General features: G+C 53.1%; 7 protein-coding genes across 7 annotated transcripts; 2 read left to right on the forward strand and 5 right to left on the reverse strand.

Annotated features, from left to right (window-relative positions):
• Positions 1-735: 735 nt before the first annotated feature.
• Positions 736-2,192, reverse strand: A1O3_02139 (uncharacterized protein; the record flags this gene model as incomplete). The annotated part of the gene is made up of 3 exons (XM_007732282.1): positions 736-1,173; positions 1,449-1,829; positions 1,917-2,192. 3 exons carry the CDS (start codon positions 2,190-2,192, stop codon positions 736-738), a joined length of 1,095 nt encoding a protein of 364 aa, XP_007730472.1.
• A 517-nt stretch (positions 2,193-2,709) lies between these two features.
• Positions 2,710-4,149, reverse strand: A1O3_02140 (Ca2+:H+ antiporter; the record flags this gene model as incomplete). Its single annotated transcript, XM_007732283.1, has 2 exons — positions 2,710-3,615; positions 3,682-4,149. The coding sequence occupies 2 exons, from the start codon at positions 4,147-4,149 to the stop codon at positions 2,710-2,712; spliced, it is 1,374 nt and encodes a 457-aa protein (XP_007730473.1).
• Positions 4,150-5,525: 1,376 nt separating this feature from the next.
• Positions 5,526-9,612, reverse strand: A1O3_02141 (uncharacterized protein; the record flags this gene model as incomplete). The annotated part of the gene is made up of 2 exons (XM_007732284.1): positions 5,526-9,161; positions 9,220-9,612. 2 exons carry the CDS (start codon positions 9,610-9,612, stop codon positions 5,526-5,528), a joined length of 4,029 nt encoding a protein of 1,342 aa, XP_007730474.1.
• A 782-nt stretch (positions 9,613-10,394) lies between these two features.
• Positions 10,395-13,750, reverse strand: A1O3_02142 (uncharacterized protein; the record flags this gene model as incomplete). Its single annotated transcript, XM_007732285.1, has 6 exons — positions 10,395-11,516; positions 11,577-11,941; positions 11,993-12,320; positions 12,376-12,837; positions 12,889-13,167; positions 13,214-13,750. The coding sequence occupies 6 exons, from the start codon at positions 13,748-13,750 to the stop codon at positions 10,395-10,397; spliced, it is 3,093 nt and encodes a 1,030-aa protein (XP_007730475.1).
• Positions 13,751-14,843: 1,093 nt separating this feature from the next.
• A1O3_02143 (uncharacterized protein) lies at positions 14,844-17,126 on the reverse strand (the record flags this gene model as incomplete). Its single annotated transcript, XM_007732286.1, has 1 exon — positions 14,844-17,126. The coding sequence occupies one exon, from the start codon at positions 17,124-17,126 to the stop codon at positions 14,844-14,846; it is 2,283 nt and encodes a 760-aa protein (XP_007730476.1).
• Positions 17,127-17,612: 486 nt separating this feature from the next.
• On the forward strand, positions 17,613-18,285 carry A1O3_02144 (uncharacterized protein; the record flags this gene model as incomplete). The annotated part of the gene is made up of 2 exons (XM_007732287.1): positions 17,613-17,730; positions 17,780-18,285. 2 exons carry the CDS (start codon positions 17,613-17,615, stop codon positions 18,283-18,285), a joined length of 624 nt encoding a protein of 207 aa, XP_007730477.1.
• An 807-nt stretch (positions 18,286-19,092) lies between these two features.
• Positions 19,093-19,821, forward strand: A1O3_02145 (uncharacterized protein; the record flags this gene model as incomplete). The annotated part of the gene is made up of 1 exon (XM_007732288.1): positions 19,093-19,821. The coding sequence occupies one exon, from the start codon at positions 19,093-19,095 to the stop codon at positions 19,819-19,821; it is 729 nt and encodes a 242-aa protein (XP_007730478.1).
• Positions 19,822-19,982: the final 161 nt, after the last annotated feature.

Consider the following 19,982-nt stretch of genomic DNA (forward strand, 5'->3'; position numbering starts at 1 on the left):
TTTGCGTCGTACCAGGTAAATCCTCATCATTGAAAGCGTTCAACGCTGGCCTGTAAGATTGCAGCTGTTCAGTGTAAATTCTCATCATTGAAAGCGTTCGACGCTGACCTGTAAGACTGTAGCTGTTCAGTGTAAATTCTCATCATTGAAAGCGTTCGACGCTGCCTGTGAGACTGCAGCTGTTCAGTGTTTGGTGCCGGCCAATGCCTGGTGTCATGCCTGGTGTCATGCCTGGTGTCATAGTACGTCGCCGCACCCGTCAATCGCGATTGTTCTCAGGCACCTGGCTCGCTGTCAGTCTGTCGTAAGCACGTGCATACAGGTACCAAAAATCTCTCATTTTCATTCTCATCCTCATGCTCCTTGGAAATCGGTAGAGAGGTAGTAATGTACATGTAACATTCAAAAAATCCGTGTATCAAGCCAATCTGCTGGATAGAACGAACGGCATCCAGTTCCAGCAGCCATGACTTTTTCCTTTTTCCAGCTTCCACCTTCCACCATCTCAAAGCATCCTGATGCCAGTGTTCTCTTCTCGACAGCACCCTAATGCGAGTCTTTTCTTCTCGACAGCACCCTAATGCGAGTCTTTTCTTCTCGACAGCACCCTAATGCCAGTATTTTCTTCTCCGACGCGCCCTAATGCCAGTATTTCTTCTTGATAGCTCCCTAATGCCAGTATTTCTTCTCCAACCGCCCTACCACCAGCCTACTCTTAGAGCATCATATACCACCTCATCTCCTTCTCCTAGGCCCACTCAGCGCAGCCTTGACATTCGCTCTGGCACTCATCGCCATCTTGTGTACCCTCTGCCGCCGCTCCCACGCAGACCCTCTTCCCTCCGCAATGGCAATAAGTTCCTTCGACACTCGCTCGGCAAGTTTCGTTTCTCGTCTGTTCTCCGCACCTGCGAGAATCCATTGAATGGCCGCGCGTCGCCGTTGACGCCGTTGTAGAGGGACAGGAACCGGCATAGATGCACCACCGCCCAGAATACCTTTCTGTTGACGGATTTTCACCAGAGGCGCCACCGAGTCGATGATGGCGGTTAAGTATTGAATTGGCGAGAGAGGGAGGGCCTCGTACGGTAGATTGGTGATCAGCGTATGGCCACCCGCGCTGGCCGAAGGGACAGGAGCTTTGCGGAGGTTGTCGAGGATTTCATCCATATTCTGCACACCAACTTTGTTAACATACGGGGTTCTGAGTAAGGCAAGCCGCACACAGGAAAGAAGGGATTCCTGGTGCTTCAAGTCGTCCACTGTGCAACTCGAGCTCGGGCTGGACTCATTGCGGCGCCGGGGGAGGGTACACGTAGAGTTGGACTCTGGTTCTCGGTGGGGAAAGCCGCACACGAGAAAGAAGGGATTCCTGGTAGAGCAAGCCGCACACGGGAAAGGTATTCCTAGTAGGACAAACTTGCACGCAGAAAGAAACTAGATCTTACCTTCTGTGCCAAACTCAATTTGCCATGCCGCATCAAACTTCTAGTGACCTGGTCCACCACCTCATCATAGCGCTTCTTGAGATTATTTGTCTTGGGGAACTTCGAGATATCCGGCAAAGGGAACTTGTGACCAAATCCTGCGTCTGGATACTCGAGCCCCACTGCTCTTGTGTCTTGGAATCGAACCAATTCCGCAGTCTCGGCATTCCGTCTCGTCGTGGTCGAAAACGATCTTGATCCGGAAGGGCTGGTGCTACTGCCACTGCCAGTGTTGGAAGTGGACGTGGAGTTGATGCTACTGCCAGTGTTGGACTTGGAGTTGATGCTCTGTTTTAGCACCTCCGGTGCTTTCTCTTGGGCGTCTTTGTCACGTTCGAGGATCTGTCAAACCCACCAACCGTGGTCAATTGCCTGAAATCCGAACCAGAACCAGAACCAGTTCCACGGGGGGCAAACATGCTCACTCACCTCCTGCACAGGTGTACCTTGCTCAAGGTCCGGCGGCGTCTTTCCCATAGTCTTGTCCAGCGCCGCTTGCTCTTCTGTCACATGGGGTAAGGGATCCATGTTCGGGCCCTTGATGTCAGGGCTGGTAGGAGTGGTGGCCGGTTTCTTGGTGGCATCGTCGCTCGCCGCTCGCACCGGGTGCGCAAGGAGAGTGGGAGCAAATCGCTTCTGCGGGATCGTAGATTTCGGCCTGAAGGCCAACGAGCGGGCCGTGGTCAGAGCTATCCGAGGCGGCATGGTTGGAGGTCTGATGGGATTGTTAGATTCGAGCTTCAGAAACGCATTGGGTCATCGAAATCGAGTTGACACAAGCTTTTGGTCCTGGTCACGTGGGGCGCTTCTCCACCAATGCGGTCTGACTTCGGTTACGTACTCTAGGGCAGCAGAACGCTGCATGTGCGCAGCACAGTACCAGTACAGTATCGCTGGAGCATGTCAATTTAGGTAGGTAGATAATGATACGATAACTTTTATTACATGTGCTGCCAGTGTGCAGCTATTTGGCACGAGCAGTTGATGTGTACTGGGGAGAGCCATAGTATTTTTCTGCTTTCGGGTATCCAGATGTTACAAGAGCCTTCTTCTTTGCTCGTCGGCAGTTTCCTGCTGCAACGCCTTCTGTCAACTTCAATAATATACCATTCGCCTAGTAACCGCCCACAACCAAGCCATGCCTCATAGACATGGAGCAACGAGAAATATTTTCACAAAAGAGACAGTTGGAGAACTTCAAACTAGGACCTGGATTGTCCCTTTAGTTCCCACCACCTCCGAAAAAGAACTTCCCAAGGTTCAAGCCGGAATCCGGATCGTCCGGTAAGACATAGAAGGCCAGGGCGATGATGATGTACATGCCCAGGCACAGGAGTCCTTCAAGGTAGTTCGACTTGCCATCCTGGATCAAGAGGACCACGACCAGTGAGGCAAGGAAGAAGGAAACAGTCTCAAAAGTCTCGAAATGGAGGGTCATGGGTCGATCCATGATCCAGCCAAGAATGACCAGGAACGGAGTGACGAAGATGGCAATCTGCAAGCTCGATCCAATGGCCACACCGATTGCCAAATCCATCTTGTTCTTCCACGCCACAATCACTGCTGTGACATGTTCGGCAGCGTTCCCCACAATGGGGATCAAGATGAGACCAATGAAGGTCTTGCTGATATGAGCTTCCTCGACGATGGCGTCGATGCTGTCGACGAGATACTCGGCACAAATTGCGACCAAGAGGGTGATGACCACCAAGACAACGCCCGCAGACCACGGCCCTAGAAGTTGGTCTTCGGGATTGTCGTTCTCGTGTGCCTCGGGATCGTCGAACAGATGGGCATGAGATTTGAGCTGGAAGTAGAGGTATGCCACGTAGATGAGAAGCAGGATGATCGACGTGCCCCGAGACAAAAACATGATGTTATCCTGTTGTGCTTTACCCTCGGACATGACAGCATATAACGTGGCCGGAATGATCAGTGATGACGTCGCTACGGTCATGAGTGAGGACATGGTGGATGCTACGGTCGAATTGAAGCTTTGTTCCTTGTATCTGATGCCGCCGACGAAGAAGCAGCATCCCAGGACGAGCAGGATGTTGGACAAGATGCTACCCAGCATACTGGCTTGCACGATGCGGATTTGATTGTTGCGCAGAGCAATTATGCTCACCTATTCAGCGTCAGCGGTGGCCGCACCCTGGTTATTTCCCAGCTTTTCTCCAGTGTGCTCACTCACAATCAACTCGACCGCATTCCCAAACGTCGCGTTCAAAAGCCCTCCAATGGTCTGGCCCAGGGGGACCGCAAGTTCTTCCGTCGCAAAGGCGAGCAACGAAGCCAACGGGATGATGGCAATGAAGTTGAGAATGAACTGGAGGGTGGGAGACCAATTCAGTAGACCAGCCAGGATGCCCACGGGGACAAAGACCAGCAGGACGTTGACGTAGTTCGTCTTCAAGATCTCCCACGTAAGGTGTAGGACGAGGAATGGGTATCGCACTGCTCGGTTCTCATGTTTGTAGTAGGGAGTCCCAGAACCGGTGCCGGTGATGCGATGGAGCAGACTGGTTCGTTCATTGGGGTCTGCATCGCCGTTGAGGCCACCCTCTGCGGCGGGCATGGCGTCACGCTCGCGGTGCTCACTGCCCGTCAGATAAAAGAGCTTGCGGATATTGGTGGCAGCTACGTTGGGCGACGGCGCCATGGGGCCTACAGTCAGCGACAATGTCTACCTGGTAGAGACGGAGAAAGGGCATGTGAGAGAACGGAAGCAAGGAGAGGATGATAGGTAGGCGCAGGGAAGAGAGGAACGTACCCATTCGGTATGGGCACAAGCCTGCGCCAGAAGGAAGCGACACTGGCAGGTGATAGAAGAAGTACTAATAAACTAATGAAGAATGAGGACGGCGATATAGAGCTTTCCTCATGCCCGTGCTGCAGCAGGGTCGAAGGTCAGGGCTTGGGAGGCACTGGCAGGGCGTTCAAGGGCAACTTAGTTTGCGGTTGGCCGCCAAGTACTTGGCGAGTTGGCTTGCTGGCTTGCTGGCGGGCACTGTCGATGTGCTACGTGCCACTACTGGTTCAGTTTGAGAGACTTTTCCTGCCTGTCACCTCTGCTGAGTGAGAGCAACTGATGATGCAGAGCAGTCTTTGCTGAGTGTGCCGAGTATCGACCTGTTGCGGTCTCCTGTTCCAGCGCGTCAAGGGCTCTCTAGCGCCCAGCTTGACCGCGAGCTTGACCATCGCCAGCCCATCACAATCCGCATTCTCGTCCGCTAGCCAGCACTGCCACACTTGGCTTTTTTTCTCCGAGACTCTACTGCATGATCGACGCCCACTTCGCTCTCCATCGCTCTCCCTCGCTCTCCACCTCTGTCCACCGCTCTCCACTGGAGCCACTGCTCTCCGAGAGTTGGCCTTGTTCGACGTCGCCCATCTCATGAGCAAACATGCCCGCTCGCACACCTCGCACCCCTCGCAACTGCTACGTGATTGAAGTAGCCCTAACACCAGCGAACCATGACCTCCTCCCTGGAGGAGCCTCGGAACGACACGGTGAGGGGGCAGGCAGTGTTGGACGTCCGGATCTAACATCAGGCCAATAGCTAGGAAGTTGTACCGCGAGAATCCGTGAGCTGGTGAGACGAGACAGGATGTCCATAACGGCAGCGTACAAAGTGATCAACCATGCCGCGAAGCGTCAAACCCTGTGCCCCGTGCAAATCCTCGAACTCTACTCTGTACTCCGTAAACATCTTTACATTCGACAATGATCGGAGGAGCCTGGTTGTACAGAGTATCCCGGATGTACTCCGTACTCCGTACTTCCGCTTACACCTCTATGGTTGACCTAGCCTCGCCCCTTTTGGCGAAACCCTGACCTAAGCCTCGCTGAACAATCTAATTAGTCGCCAAGACAGCGCCCCCGAGTTGCAGGCCGTTGGGCAGGAAACCCTCAGCTATACAGTAGCTATTAGTACTCTGTACTCCGTACTGTGCAATTCTTTATCCTGGTATCCCATAGCAAGGTTTGTGGCGGCTGTCTCGCCCGAACATTGTATGATCACAGGGAAAAAAATATCATTCGACCACTTGAATTCCATCCACAGTCGGAGCAATCTCCAGGTCGTCGGCTTCTTCAGCCACCGGTATTTTTGCAAGTCCAGCCTGGTGTGATTTCCGGCCAACCTTGCCAGGCGCTCGTCTTTCCTGATGTTGTACAGGCTTCGTCGGTAACGGTCGAATCATAACCCGCGCTCTTCGGATCAAGTCTTCCTTTGCTTCATTCCATTGCTCTAGCTGCTCTTTACTTCGAAGAAGGCTGTAAAACGTCGACTGCGTATCGGGTCGCCAAGATGATTTGTGCCCATTTAGCTTTTGTTTGTGGATTGGTTCTGACCCCAGTCTGATGGGTTTGGATGCTTTGGCCAATTCGATGAGGCCGGCGAACATGTCTCGCGATTCGTGTCGTAGTCGCTCGGTCTTGTCTTCTTTCGCTACTGCTTTGAGACAACCGGCATCCAGCCATGCTTGCTCTACGGCAGCCTGATTGACCTCGCTGACAGGGATTCTGAGTTGGTGGTTCTCGTGTTTGAGGAAGCGGACAGATGCCTGTAAACTGGCGATTTCCACCTGGAGCTGATCTATTTCGGCTTTGGCACGCGTCGAGCTTGTTTCATCCACGGTACCGGCCGTCAGACCATGGGCGTGTGAGAGACTGTGTTGCTTGACACCCTCAAGCTCCGTCTCCTGGGCGGCCTTCGCTTCCAACATTGCCTGGTATTCTGTCTCCAGTTTTCGCAGACTCTGGTGTGCGGTAGTGTTCTTGGCCTGGAGCGTCTCGATCTCATCCTTCATGGCTTTGACAGTGTCATCCTTGATCTTGGTCTCTTTGGCCCGCGACTCGAGCAATTCCACCCTGACTTGCTGCTCCTCAAGTAGTTTGTCTTTCTCGGAGATTCGGATGGTCTGCTCCTGGATTCGCGATCTCAACCGGGCCATCTCCTCCTGAAAGTCTTGTGACAAGACCTTTTGTGCCTTCACTTCTTTGGCTCGGACCGTCCAGGGCGCTGGCAACTTCTCAAACTCCATCGCGGAGGAAAGATCGGCGCATTTGGTGTTAAGCTCGTCAACCGTCGCCTGAAGTGCCTGCAATTGCTTGACCAGGATGTCGAAGAAATCTTCGGAGCCAGTACTGTGCCCGCCAGTCTCCAGTTGCGCCTTGTGTGCAGCCTCTGCCATCAGATTGGTGACCTCGGCGTATGACAGCGGTGTTTCTCTCTCGGCGTTATTGAGCGTTTCCATCACGGCGGTGCCCACTTGCTGAGTCAGTCGAGACAAAGACTCGGCACAAAGCTCAGCTTCCGAGAAAGCGTTCCATGTCGATTCGCCCATACACATGGACCGCGCTTGGAGCTCTCCCAAGGCGTGCACAAGCTTGCTCGATATGTACTTGACCGTGCGAGCCTTGATTCCCAATTGATCGATTCGCTTTTCAAAGGACCGAGAAGCCTCGTCTTCCTCATTCGGCAATCCGAGTCTAGCCTGAACAGCCTTGTCGAGAACTTGTGCCTGACTCGCAACACCCTCCGTGCAAGTTTCGACCATGGAGATGGACGCAACGAGTTGCGCCGCCTTGGTTTCATGGCTCTCTGGAAGTAATTTTTCGGCCATGTCAACCAGAATACCGGCCATACGTTGCAGATGGTCAGGACCCTCATGAGCGAGTTCATCACGACGCAAGGCTTCAATCCACCCATTCATCGTCTGCTCTACTGGCTCCAACTCGAACGGGGCCCCGCCGTACTTCATGAAGTCTGCGGTAGAACAGTTCGACATATGCTGCACAAATCTGCCGCAAAGATTTGCAATGAGGTTCATTTTTTCCATGACCGCGAAGACCGACATGGGATTATCCTGGAGAAGATCGGGTCGGTCGCGCGTTCTCTCTACCAGGATGGTCTTGCTCAGGAGAGCCTTCGATTTGATCCTCTTGAAACACAAAAGCGCAAGAATCGGTCTGCGGTCCATATCGAACGACTCGGGCACAAATGACTGCACAATTTCCAGATGCAGGGTTGCTTGTTCGGCTCGCATCTTACCCAGTTCGAGATCAATCGCTTTCAGCTGAGTTTTGGCAGCAGAACTCTGCAGCTTGAGATTCAGATCCATCATTGTTCGGGACTTGCTGCTCATCTCATGCGCCTCAAGCTCACTGATCTCTCGGGATCGCCGTAGTTCGTTGATGTCGCTTTGGAGGCCGTGAACCATATCTCGGAATTTCGTCAAGGTGTATTCCAAGTCTTCAATTGTCTTTTCTCGCTCGTCAGCTTGTCGCTGCGTCTCGTTCAGCATGGCCTCGGTCTCGTTTAATTGATAGTGCAAACGCTTCTCTTCATCGACGTGGAATGCCTCAAGCTCGTCCGTAACTTGTATGTGCTCCTCGAGGTCCTGCAGTTGTCGTTTCAGCATGTCGATCAAATTCCGATTTTGATCTCGTTCGGCCGCCATGGCTTCCAGCATATCATCGTTTGCCTCTGCGGCTTCGAGTTGCTCCCTCAGGTGTTCGTTGGTCTCCTCCGATCGGCTGAGCTTCGCTACCACCTCTTCGTATTTCGAAGCCGTCTGTTCAAGCTCGTCCAAGCTCTGTTGGAGTTCTTTGATTTCATTCTTCAAGTCGCCCTCGTTTTGCTGAGACATATCTCGAAGCATGACCAGCGCCTGCCGCAGCCTCTCTGTTTCGCGTTCCAATTGGAGCCATCCAGCACTTGCCTTCTCTTCGGGGCTCATGACCGACGACAATTCTCGGTTCTCTTCCCTCAAAATTTCCACTTCCAGTTCCAATTCCTCGTGCTTCAGCTTGAGAGCCTCCAGCTCCGCTTCGAACATCTCCGCACGCTCTTCGGCCATTTCTTTGTCCAGGGTTGCGAGCTCCAGTTCAGACTCCTGCTCGGCAGTCTTGTCCGGTACTTTCTCAGCGCGGCTTTCAGCATCTTCGTACTTGGCCCTGAGCTCATGGACCTCTTCTTGATTTGCTTTGAGCTTCTTCTGTAATGTCTGTATTATGCTTTGGTATCGCGCAGTCTGGCTTTCAAGTTCTTGTACATTTTGTAGTTTCGCCAGGTCTTCTTGCCTCTGCTTCTGTAATGTGCGGACCTTTGTTTCTAGTGCCTTGATTACGTGTGTGTGTCGTGACTTGTCCTCAGCAGGAGCAATTGAGCCGCGGCTTGGAGCACGTTCCGGCTCTTTGGATACAGATATTGAGGTGGACGGCCCGAGGTCTGAGGCCGATGAATCCGGAGGTTCATCACTTGCCGTGCTTTTAGAGGGTATAAGCGCCGGAGCGTCTTCCTGTATCGGGGGCGAACGATATGCATCAGAGCCGGAGAGAGGGGTCTGAGCCTTGACGTCTTGTGGAGGGGGTTTTGCATTTATCGAAAGCCTGGCACCAGCCAGGGACTGCCGTGGATGGACAGACGTCGCTTTTGTTGGCGGAGGCTTCACTGCACCGCCTGCGATGGATTGTCTAGCCGTGGCAGCGCCGGTCTTGGTTGTAGAAGCGGGCGGTCCCATCAGCGATCTCCCCGTTGTGCTCAGCCTAGATTTCGTACTTGAGTCGGACGTTCGTGCAGTCGTTGCTGGCGTTCCGCTCCGTGGGGTCGAAGTGGTCGAAGTCCCGGACGACGGCGCGACTTTTGTTGGCGACTTTGTAGGGGACTAAAACACCTAGGTTAGCAGGACGAACCACTATCTCAAGAGAGACATGGATAGATACCCTCATGGATAGCCTCGATCCACCAACTGGTCCCGCGCCTGTGCTCATCAGGCTTTGCCTCTTCCTCGCAACATCTGCAGTGACTCCGCTCGATGGTCGGGGCTTAATCAGGGGCGCATTGGCACTTGATGTCCCGTTGGTCTTGAGACCCTGAACAGGCTGCTTCACGATCTTGACCGCAGACTCCCTACGGACGAAGATGCCAAAGCCCGAAGCACACTGGAAATACCGCTGGCCTTTGACGGACCCATCATTTTTGCCTGTGTTATCGGGTAGTTCGATGCCCAGCCATTCTCCTGCGGCAATGTGCAATGGTCCAATGTATCGCACAACGCCTTCCCTGCCGTCCTGCGTCTGGACAGTACATCCAATCTTGATGTTGTGGTCGGCCATGCCTGGCACTTAATGTCCGGTTGGAAAGGCGCATGACAGAGGAGGAGAGCGATGCATCAATGCTATACAATGGGCGTCGAGAGGAACGGGGACGGGGATGGACGAGTGTTGCTGGAGACGTAGTGCAGGCCTGTAATAACTGTTGTTTGCACCGAGAACAAAACAGGGGAATGCCGCTGCTTGCTGCGTCAAGGATGAGGACGCGACTCGCCCACCCGAGTCCCACAGGAGTCTCGCGTGGCGTTGGAGCACGTGACGTGGCCTCTCTTGGGGCCGCCTCAGGCTCTAGCTTCATCACTTCTACCGTCCAGAGTAACATCAGGCTACTTCTAATGGCTTTCGCGATTCGGAAATCGAGCTGGAAACGGTTCAACAGCATGCATTCCTCTAAACAACTTTCGGGGTATATCTCCTTTCTTTTCAGGGACCAATTGAAGCAGTAATGGCTTTTCGGGAGCGGGCCAACCGGACCATAGCAACAACCGCCCACGGGAGAGCGTGCCGGGTATCTTCCAAATCACAGGCATAAAGAACGTCGTCAAAAACATCAAGAGGCGTGTTCGTGCATTCCAAGCAGAACAGAAAACATGAAAAAAAACAGACACGAATCATTGCTTGAGTCCCATCACAAGCATCACACCAAAACTGCAGCCCTCCATCTCTTTACTTTTTCCGTTGTAGCAACAAAGGGTATCTCGCTAGACATAAGAGTAGATAATCATGATTCCATATCGATGTCAGGGTATCGTTGTCGATCAGGTCAACATAGACTTCGTAAAAGTCTAGCGCAAAGGTAGATTCAAATTGTGCGCAGATCCGTTGGTGCCGCCGGGGATCTGAATGTGATGTGGCCCGATTGGGGCCGGGTAGGATGACAGAGAATGCGATGTCGGTGGCCTTCCAGAGTCAAAACTGGCGCGAGGAGGCTCGTGCTTGGGAGTTCTGTCTCCGGGTATACCACCGCCAGTCCCAAAGGGGAATTTGTTTTCGTGAAAACGTGATGGCCAGCCACCACTGAGCGAGACCGAAACATCCTCCTCGGGGAGGTTGACGCCACTATCGTTCCAGAAATTCCGGTAACCGCTCTCACGACTTTCCATGGAGATGAGTGACGCTTTACTGGCGTTAGAAGAGGCCTGCTTGAAGAACGTCCCCGGCGAGTTGTTCTGGTTTTTGCGGCTCATAAAGGACGAGAAGGATGAGATGCTGCCCGGTTTGCGAAGCCGGTCGAACAAAGATGCACGCTCCGAAACCGGGGTGCTGTCGCCATCTGCAAAGCTCAAGCGTGTTGGAGAGTCGGTGGAATGTAGAGAGGGCGCGTTTTGCAACAGCTTCGAGTCAAAGAAAGGGAGAGAGTCTTCGAATGAGTCTGACTTAGGCCGTGGAATTGCACCCTTGACCGTCGTAGCGTCGAGCCCGTGAGGTACAAGCTGCGATATGAGGTAATCGATCGCATCCTTCAGCCCGCCTGCATTGTTTCGCGTGTATGTCAGTACAAGCCTCCCCTCGGATGGGCCGACGATACGTTCCACCGAAGCTGTAGCAGACTTCGGTAGGCTGCCAAGGTCGGGATTGGCGTGAACATCCACTTCGTACTGATTCCTCAGTTTCGGACAGAGGTCGTTATAGAATTCAGGACTGCTGAAGAAAGCCTGCAGGTCGTCCGATTTTTGGAAAGCAATCTCGTGGCTCTCAGGCACCATCCCAAGGAATGCATCTACCGCCTGGGGGACTTGATACTCTGGGCCCGAAATGGTGACAATGTCACTGGCCTGCTCGGTGTTTGGGAAGTCAATCTTGCAGTTCCATTTCTTCTCCAAGTCCTCAATTTCCGTCAATCGTGCGATCAATTCGCGATGGTAGAGTCTGTTAATGACCACGGTCTCGGAGACAAACTCGGCGTCCTAGGAAGAATCATTGGATAAGAACATGGACACTTCAGTCAGGGAGTCATCTTCGCTTACAGCTTTTTCCACCATATCCATAATCTCCTGTTTCACCAAGTCCAAGCTCTGTGCGTTGCGTGCAGGTGTCCGACAGATGACGTTGTCCACCTTGATGTCATCGTCGTCCTTTCCCACACCTCCGCGGTCCATTGCATTGGAGAACTTCACGAAGACCGAGTACTTCTTCATGATGCGCTGGATATGTTGTCCACCAATTCCGATGATCCGTTTGTGGTACTGGTCAGGGACATGGAACGAAATGGAGGCTGGCATTTCCTGCTCCACCAAGTCTAGACCAGTTTTCACAGCTTCGTATTGACTGCCTACAACGTCAATGTAGAAGTTGTACTCGTTGAAGCCGTCAAAAATGATTTGCACATTGCCTACAACGAGACATTAGCTTGCAACAAGTGCTGGCAGAAGGGATGTTATACTTTGACCCATGATCTTGTTAATCTTTCCATTCTTCTTCCCACTAACGAACTCTTTGTGCTCGTTGGCAAGTTCAATCTTGACCTTCAGCTGGTGAGGAGTCCTCTTGACAAAGGGAATTTGATTGATGACCATCATTGCTGCTTTCACCGCGTCGTCAGAGCCGTTGATGGTGAAGGTAAACTTGTCGAAGCTGATCTCTGCACCCGAATTTGTGCAAATGTCACTCAGCATGACCCGGACATCCTCTGGTGACGGTGCTCGAAGACCTGAGCCTTGTGTCGGATCAGGCATCATGATCCACCAGGAAGCACTGAAAAACTGTCCCGCCTATTCCATGTTTGGTCAATGAGTGCAGCTAAACATCGTTGCCTGAGTGACATACCAGAGCCATGATTTCTTTGACCGTCCTTTCGACGTTAAGGACGTCGGTCCCTTGCACTCGTACAAGACCTCGTTGGCTTGCAAGCTGCGGGAACAGGACGTGGGATCCATTGGTCTCCATGATCTTTCGTACTTTGTCCAGTCGATCAAGTAGGATGTTATCAATTTTACTGGCCGAAACCACAACATCCTTGGAATATAGCTTGATGCCCACGACCAGCTCTTTCAACTTCTGCTTCGCCTGGTTTATCCGTTCCTGCGTTTCTCCGGTAATGAAGATCTCATCTGCCGCTCGACGTGTAGCATGTGGCGGAATGTATCCGAAGACCCCAGGAAATGGAGGTGGAAAGTATATGGCAGTCTTTGTCGCCGATTCGATCATTTTGATGTTCTTCCCCGTACGACCGGAGACCAAGGTGTGCATGGTGACTTCGAGTTTGATCACGTCGATTTTGTGTTTGAGCTGGTTATGCGTAAGCTTCAGTTCGCCCTCAGATAACATGGGTAAGGTTACAATTTGATCGATCATCATCAATGCCCTAGTTTTTGCATGTTCGACACTTTCCATGTCACCGAAGATGCTCACTCGGTAACGCTGGTCCAGGCCACTATCGGCGCCACTGCCGTAAGAAACGCCGGTGGAGGAAGCATCTCCATTACGAGGTTTGAGGAGAAAGATGTCGGTTCCGGTGTACTTGGCACAAAGATCAATATGGCTGAGAACACTGGAGCGGATTCCGGTTTCTGCGCCGTCCAGGATCAAATCAGGATCGATATCAACAATTGCGGAACGCTCGATTGGGTCAGCGAAGACATCGTAGGAGAGAGAGGGTATTTACCATCAAAATAGGAGTCTCGTTCAGAATCTTGGCCCTCATTTTGTAAACCAGTTCGCCCTCGCCAGAAATGCACACATTTGTCACCAATGCCTGGGATTTTCTGTGTAGAGCAGGTCCGGCCTTCGGCTCCGAGGATGTAACCGTTGCTTGTATACGACCTCCACTCTGCTCACTGATGTACGAGCACAGGGAACGCAGTCTCTCTTCATTCTGTACATGGACCGGCAGCTGGTGGCACGGCGTCCCCTCCGAAGTGCCCGCTGGGAAGGTCCATCGTTGAGAAGCACCCGGGCTCGAATGCAGAATTTCTTCAGAGTCCGGGCCGGCGAGGTTGTAGGAGAAGGGAACGTTGAAAGAAAGATTGACGGGCGTTGGTTCGCTTGATATTGGTGACACGATGGCGGGAGAGCCTTGTGGACGTCTCAGTGGTTGCGGCGTGGACATGTCCTGGTGGAATCGTGACATGCCGAACGCTGCTGGAGTCATCCGTTCCCAGCCATGACGGGCCTGGCCGGTGAAGTTGCTGATCTTGTGCATCTTCAGTCTCGGAGGCGGATGACCCCCCAGGTCATCGACGAGGGGATGGGAGTCGGAGGGAAGAGAAGGCTACGAGTATTGCATCGAGAAGGCGGACAAGGAGAGAAATGGATCCAACAAGAAAGGCGTATTTGGGCAAAAGAACGAAGAAGGTCGAGAGAGAGCGTGACGGGACGACTCTGGAGGTAGAGCGAGTGGTTGTGGATGGCGAGGAGGGCCTGCTTGATGGAGTGCGAGCGTCGAAGGTGACGGACGGACAGTGCGCGTGGACTTGGGTGGCAGTGGATCTCCCAAGATAACATAACTGCAGTGCGTGCTAATACTACGGAGAGCTCTGTACTAGCACGGATAGTCGAAATAGTGCCCTGCGCCCTCGATGCCTAAATGCCTATTATGCCTTTTCACTGCCAGTACGATTGCAGTGTGGGCAGCCCGTCTCGGAACTCTGCCCTGTTGGCATTAGACTCCGTCTCCGTTCAAGCCGATTCCTACCAGCGGTCATCTTTGCCATCAGCGCTGTAGTGCATCGATACTAGGTACATACATGCAGCATGCAGTCAGATGGACCAGCGAGGTGTGGGAGCTCAAGCCGGCTCGCCTATGCATTCCCAGGTGCCAGTGGCTTGAGACCCGTTAGGCTGTGCAGGACGACTATGACTGACTATGACGACGCGGACCGGCGACCAACAAATACCTCCGCCTCCGTGTGGAGGGATCCAAGGCCATTGCAACCTGTCCAATCGTGTGCACGGCGCCTCTCGGGGGCCCTGCACCTCATCCTTTCTTCAAACCTGTTTAATCGATGCCTCCCAAGTCGAGAATGACCTCTGGCTGCCACCTGACCCAGCTCTCAATGGTTCTGCCAGGCCGATCAGCCGGACGAGGAGGAGGCCTACAAAGCTTATCACAGGCGAGGAGCGACGGCAGCTGCGAGATGAGCAGACACGGCAGAGGTATAAATCATTCGTCGAAATGCAGCCTTTGTAAATCTACCATATGGGTATCCCGGAATCCAGGTCCAGTTATCACGCCGAGCGCCTCACTCCATCGCAAAGAACGTCAATTTACGCATTCAATCAGCAGACGCTCTTCTCTAGATGTTCTGCTCCGTTCCGCCACCGTTGAGCTCTTTAAGCTTTCGGGATATCAGTCCATCCCCAGCCTCCGCCGAAAAGCCGCGCACCATCGAATTACGACCAGATTGTAGCCAAGGCAGGGGTGAGCTCCGCGAAGACGACGAAGGTAGGAATCCAGAGATGGGAGACACATCTCCCTGGACGTCCACTAACCTGGCTCCGTCCATCCGCATTGCGTGGTGCGGACCACTCAGATCCTGCTCGATAGGCCTCGGGGAAATGTGGAATGGAATGGATGCCGGGTCTTGTGCCCTGGTACTTGAGCGCTGACCGAAACCTGATTCTGGGCTGTTATCAAAGGAGCCAAAGCCCGGGAATCTGCCACTGCGCGTCTGGGGAGAACATGCCCCCTCCGCAAGGCTCGGGCTCCGTGATCCGCCATCGACCGGCGGTTTGTAGGGACTGAATCTCGGGTCCGGCAACTGCACTTCGTTCCGCAGCTTCTCGTTGCCATCCGGCACTCGGTTGGCAAAAACGACACGGATGTTGTCGTAGAGATAGAAACGTCCTTTTGCCGTAGAACAAAACTTGATATGTATCAAATATCGAAGAATATCTTTGTTGCTAAGCGGATCGAGGGCAGCCAAATCGGCTTGTTGCTGGGCCAGTGTAGCTTCCAGGATAGGCCCCGACGAAAAGCTCCGTTGTCGCACGAATGTCTTAGTCCCTGGAGACATCCCCTCAAGGTCATAAGGGACAAGAAACAGCTTGACTGCTGTTTTATTGGGGTTTTTTATGATGATTTGGAGCTGTCCTTTTTGTGGCACTCGATACGCTCCTCCAGGGGGTACCTTGAGCGAAGGTGACGCCTTGTCCTTGTTTTCCCGAGCTTCCCGGGCCAAGGCCCTACCTATAGCAGTATTTTCGGGGCTAGTGATGGCAGCTGCTAATGCTTCAGGGTCAAGGCTGCTTTGTGAGCGACGCGTGCGGCGAGAAGAAGGCTCTGGAGGTGTCAGGTTGCGTTCCAAGTCAATGACGCCAACGTAGGGGCTGGGATTATCGTCTGATATCGATCTAGAAGAAGTTGCAGAAGGATAGTTGTAGAAGACTGCAGGGAATGGCACCGTAACGTGGGCCGGACATTTGAGAGTTGCTGGGCAGTTTCCTTTCCCAACGACGCCTATCTGCGCCACGAAGTCGAGGGGTTTGGACGGTGGAGTAGACATTCTGCCACGGAGGATGGATTCTTCGAAAGACCCGACCATGGAAGCTCGCTGCCGTGGAGATGCATCTGAAGCCAGTGATGGCCGACGCAATTTCGCCGATAAGGCGGCTTGGGGACTCGCAGCAGGTTGGTATGTGAAAGAACTCAATGAGCGACGGGTTCTGTGGCCTTGAGGAAGCGCATTTGCATCCTGGTGAGATGGTGGAGAAACGCCGTTGAACTTTGCACGAGTGTCGTCAACCGGTGACATATGCAATGGTTCGAAAGCAGTATGCATCGTCCTCCTCCTCGCGACATTGGGCATGCTAGTATCGTGCGGTTGTGCATCCCTGGGCGAAAAATCCAGAGACGGGTTGTTTATGGCATGAACAAGTGGACTTGTCGGGACTCTCATGACAAATTGTGACGAAAAACTGCTCCCCAACGAAGGCGCCCGCGTTCGTTTCAGCGTGTCAGAAGCGGGATTCGTTACCGTGGGATCGTGCCCTAGGGTCGGAGATTCGGACAGCCACGACGGAGGAGAAATGCTGTACGCAGACTGTAGTGAACGCCGTGGGGGCGTTCGGATACTGCTCGGTCTGATTGGCACATGCTCGACATGATCATGGAAGTCGCCTGTATGTAGGGCGGAGAGAGAACGACGGAGAGCGTCCGTGGTATACCATACGTTGGCTTCGGCGGTCGAGGGAGTTCCCCCTTGCTGCGGAGGAGCATCTTGGACAGACGCGGACCGGACTGGTTTGTCAGGTTGGTAAGGCCGGTCCTGTTCAGTATTCACTTCTGCGCACAGTGCTTCCAGCCCAGGCCTAGGAACCCATGTTGGTCGTTGACCTCGTTTGATACATTGGATCAGTTCTTCCCGATCACTGGTCTCGATAGGTGTCTCTCCTGTGTCTGAATCTACTTCTTTCTGGCCCTCGGTCGGAGTCTTCGCATCGCCCTCTCTTTCACTGGGGGAGTTCCCAGCCCCGTTGAGGGTCTGCACAGAATATCGAGCCATATCTGGATGGGACAAGAGTTTCTGTCTCTTGGCTGATCGTGTAGGAAGGCCTTCCGGGTCAATGACAAAGGGCATGCTCCCGCGGCCCAGCCTTCCAATGCTTAGACGTAGATTGTAGTGTTGAGGGCTGCCAGCTATCGGAGCAAGCCTTCGAGGGAGAACAGGTCGAGGTTGGAGACATCACGCTCTGTTTGCGGAAGGGCGTCTGAACAGAGGATCTACCGCTGCATGACTATTTGTAGTTGGAGCTGGCGAGAGGCGAAGTCTTGTGCGGCGTGGCAAGTCATGAAGAGCGCAGGAAGGAGGAGCGGTCGAGCGTCATGCTTTGAAGTGAGGACAATGAATGACTCCTCCCGACGGAGCCGTCCAACGCATGTCACTAATGACCTGCGGAGCCTCCTAAGCCGCTTCATCCCCGCGTCTGGCGTCTGGCGTCTGGAAAGTTTCTACGACCACCCAAATTTAATTAGGTTCTCCCTCCCAATTACTGACGGTGGGCATTTGGCACCATTTGTTCCATTTGTTCCTCGATTTCAACATTTTGGGTTTGGGTCAAGCAAGATGGGCGTCAAAAGGACTGCGGATGCTGCCAGTGCAGCAACCGAACCAGACAAGAAGAAAAGGAAGGGCTTCTCAGTTGGACCAGCCAATCTTCCGGATGGCACATATCGTCGAAAGAGTAAGAAGTGTTTGGAGTAGACTCATACATCATGCTAACTGCGTTCCAGCGCAAAAAATCAAGCGCGACCTGATCCAGAAAGCTAAGGTCAAGAAAGCCTATGCAAAAATCAAGGCACAAGAAGAAGTCCAGAATCAGAACAATTCCGCCTTGAAAGAGGCCAGCAATAGCATCGACAATGCCCCGGTAGACCATCCTCCCGCGAGCCTGGAACTACATCCTGAGCGGCTAGCTATGCTCGAGGCAGCCGAGGGTACACAGGATGCGGAGAGTCAACGGAGAGAGGATCGTTCGCCGCGAAGACCAAGAGACCCCAATCGTCAGAATCGGCAGCGCAAACCCAAACAATCAGGCTACAAGAAAGAGCTGGAACTGGCTGCCCAGCATAAGTTGCAACTTGAAGCGAAACGCAAAGCCCAAGAGGCCCGAATACAAGAGCGAAGGGCCATGGCGAAGGCCAAACGACCAGGAAAAGACGGAAAGCAAAAGCTGGGAAGACAAGGTACTGTCCTACTGAATCGGGTACGACGAATGACCGAGGAGGGCAAGATATGATACCAGAGCACACAACAAGGTCCAGGTATGCTCGCAGGTCACTGTGTCCGTGGATGGAAATGTTGCAAGCCTTTTGGAGGAGTCCATCACCCTGCTTGAGGGACCGGAAGAGAAACGACCCGTACAGACATGGACTCTTGCTGAGGCTTGTGGATGGTCCGTACTCACTCCGCAACCACGAATGGCATCTTGTCAGAACGTTGTGGTCACCTCGGAAGTACGATTTACAGCTGGCGGAATGACCCATCCCGTTCTCGACAGCTGAGCACTTGCGTCCCTACCACCACTGGGCGCAGACTGACAGTATAGCAATCCTCTTCAATCAGGAAAGAAGTTAGACACCAATCTGCCCGGTTGATGTTGCATCTACACTAGTAACGCTCTTTTCCAGGAGTTCGAGCCAGGTACCAGTTACAAAGCACTCGCGGCCTTTGTAGGTGCCGCGCTTGTGGAGGCCATTCTGGTATTCAATCCCGATGGCACAAAGCAGCCCTTTGACGCCTTTGACGGAAACACTCTGAAAATTTAATCTACTCAAGATTGGCGCGATGGACAATGAAACATTGGGATCAATGGTCGAACAAATAAAGCCTGGCAATCTCCCTGTGTACTATGGGTTCTGCTTCCACCGAATGATATCCTGACGAACAGATCCGGCAGAACAAGATTCGCGGAGGATATTTTCTATACATAACTCGATCGATTCAAGACTGACAATACCTCCTCCAACTACTATATCACGCAGTGACAGCCTCGCTTTCCAGAATGGGGCACGTACGGTCTAGTCACTTGAGAGCACCAGAGAAGATGCACAGGGACCCGAATAGGAGCAATGTTTACGTACGCCTCGCGGATTTCCTTGACAAGCCGAGACTCCAGCCGAGATCAAAACAAAAACACCAAGCCCGAGCAAGACAGCGTGCTGTTTTGGATGAGCGCTCTGAGCTGCATGCCTTCATCTCTGACGAGTACTGGGATTCGCATTACGCCGAGATAGCCCAGAGAAACTACGGTTGGCGCGATCAAAACTGGGCTCTTGTCAAATGTCTTTTCGCTCACCGCGACCGCCTTGCTCCCTACCCTTGGTTACCACGCGAATGCTGGCTTGTCGGGTGGGCTTTGTTTCACCTTGAGAAGCCTTTGCGTGATTTTCTGGTTTGGTCGCTTCATCAAGAGGAAGATTGTGAAGAGAACGTGACGATCGAGATATTTGGCAAGCATTTGGAAGCTTGGGCAGATTTCTTCGAGAGTCAGCGCGCCAAACGGTACGTGTATGTGAGTACCATCGTCTGCCGGCACCCGAGCTTTATCCTGGACCAGCTCAAGGTCGGCGCTCCGTGGAGTGCGCATTATTTTGCTTCCCAGCCAATGCATAGACAGTGGGCACACAAGACCTGGAAGACACACTGGCGCAACGGAGGCGGCAAGGATATTCGCACGATGGCTCCCAACCGAGAATTCGACAACGACAGTAATACGGATTGGGATCACGATGCTGCCGGGATCCAACCAGGTCGAGAGGGGATTTGGACATAATAAATTCCTGGAGATCAACAGTAGGCTCTGGTTGCTGCTAGACTTGAATGAGCGTCTCAGGTCCTAGTCCTAAGAAGGTTGGAGTCGACAGGAGGGTCGAGTGCTGCGGGAAGAGGAAGGCCAAGACAGAGAGGAGACAGAATGACCAGACCATCACATCA

Source organism: Capronia epimyces (assembly GCF_000585565.1).
Source record: "Capronia epimyces CBS 606.96 chromosome Unknown aczIQ-supercont1.2, whole genome shotgun sequence".
Lineage (NCBI taxonomy): Eukaryota > Fungi > Ascomycota > Eurotiomycetes > Chaetothyriales > Herpotrichiellaceae > Capronia > Capronia epimyces.